Here is a 1,558-nt window from a genome sequence, read left to right as displayed (position 1 = left end):
TGGCCACTGAACTGCGCTGCCAGTGCTTGCAGACCCTGCAGGGAATTCACCCCAAGAACATCCAAAGTGTGAACGTGAAGGCCCCAGGACCCCACTGCGCCGAAACCGAAGTCATGTAAGTCCCTCCCCGCGCTGCCGCTGTCACCGCCGGGGTCCCCGACTCTCCCGCTGCCCCAAACCCTGTGCCCAGCCCGACCTCCTGCCTCATGGAATTCCCTTCTCTCTGCAGAGCCACACTCAAGAATGGGCAGAAAGCTTGTCTCAACCCCGCATCCCCCATGGTTCAGAAAATCATCGAAAAGATACTGAACAAGTGAGTTGTAATTTCCATGTACACAGGCGACAGGAGCCGTTGGTCAGAAATACTGGCATCTGTTCTCTAAAAATAAAATGAGGGAAATCCAGGAGTTAGCTGAAGGACTAGAAATTGTAATTATTATTTTCACAATTAAAGTTGCCATTAAGGTTACTAGTCTGCTCTGACTCAGAGAATATTTCCGTATTTCAGTGCCCTCCATTCCCAGGCCTAACCCCTACTGAAATAAGTGAGGGTAAATGTGCCTTTCTAAAATACCAAGTAGATTTGACAATGCTAAAATGCCCCCTGCCTGTTTTGAGAGGATTTTTATGTCAGTCCCTAATGGGTTTCTGACCTGAAAAATGCAATGTCTGGTTTGGCCACTTCTGGCCTCTCAGCCTTCTTGGTGAAGAGCAGAAACTTTGCAGTGACACCCCCAGTGAGTTCAAGGCTAGGAGCCCTGTCAACCTTATTTAATCTCTTTGAGCTTTAGCAAAATAGGTTAGATAATGATAGTTATTTCATAGGGTTGTGTGCAGCTTAAGGGAGATCATGAATGGAAATTTCTAACCCGATGTGACAATCAGTGACCAATATGTTTTGGCTTTTCAAACCAAGAATCTAGTTGAGTCCACAGCCACCTCTTTCTTGAAAAAAAAAAAAAAAAAAAAAAAAAAAAAGTAGCATTCAGGAGTGCGAGTTTTCTGCTATAGAGGGCAGTGAGTACAGGCGGACCTTCCCTGAGTGGAGGGCTGGGCAAGAGTCTGCATGGGGACATCCCTCTAAGCAACTTCAGCCACCAGAGTGACAGAAGAGCAGCCTTCCTTAGCACCTGCAACAGTAACCCTTTTCTCATCACAGGGGGAGCACCGACTGACAGGAGTGAAGTAAGAAGCTTATCAGCCTGACATTGACACTTCCTGCAGGATGGTCCCTGCCCTTACCAGAGCTGAAAATGAAAAAGAGAACAGCTGCTTTCTAGGGACACCTGGAAAGGACTTAATGTGTTTGACTATTTCTTATGAGGGTTCTACTTATTTATGTANGTATAAAAACATTTCAAAATGTTAAAACATTACAGAAGTCATTTTCTGATCATCAAAGTTTTTTAGGATGATTTGTAACTGTCCTAGTTGAACTATGTATTCATACACTGTGTGTGATATGTTTGCTGTGGTTTATAACTCATCTCAACTTCCTACATTGTACTTCCATAATACCAGAGTCATCATCGTGACCTATATAATCATCGAGTATGAT

The 1,558-nt window shown here is 44.4% G+C and overlaps 1 protein-coding gene across 1 annotated transcript; it reads left to right on the top strand.

Moving 5' to 3' along the window:
* Positions 1-5: 5 nt before the first annotated feature.
* Positions 6-1,312, top strand: LOC112616891 (C-X-C motif chemokine 3; the record flags this gene model as incomplete). Its single annotated transcript, XM_025373669.1, has 2 exons — positions 6-115; positions 230-1,312. Coding segments are annotated over 2 exons (198 nt in total), but the record flags the coding sequence as incomplete, so codon positions are not given.
* Positions 1,313-1,558: the final 246 nt, after the last annotated feature.

This window comes from Theropithecus gelada, unplaced genomic scaffold, assembly GCF_003255815.1.
Source record: "Theropithecus gelada isolate Dixy unplaced genomic scaffold, Tgel_1.0 HiC_scaffold_1247, whole genome shotgun sequence".
Taxonomy (NCBI): domain Eukaryota; kingdom Metazoa; phylum Chordata; class Mammalia; order Primates; family Cercopithecidae; genus Theropithecus; species Theropithecus gelada.
This window is presented reverse-complemented; position numbering and strand designations above follow the sequence as displayed.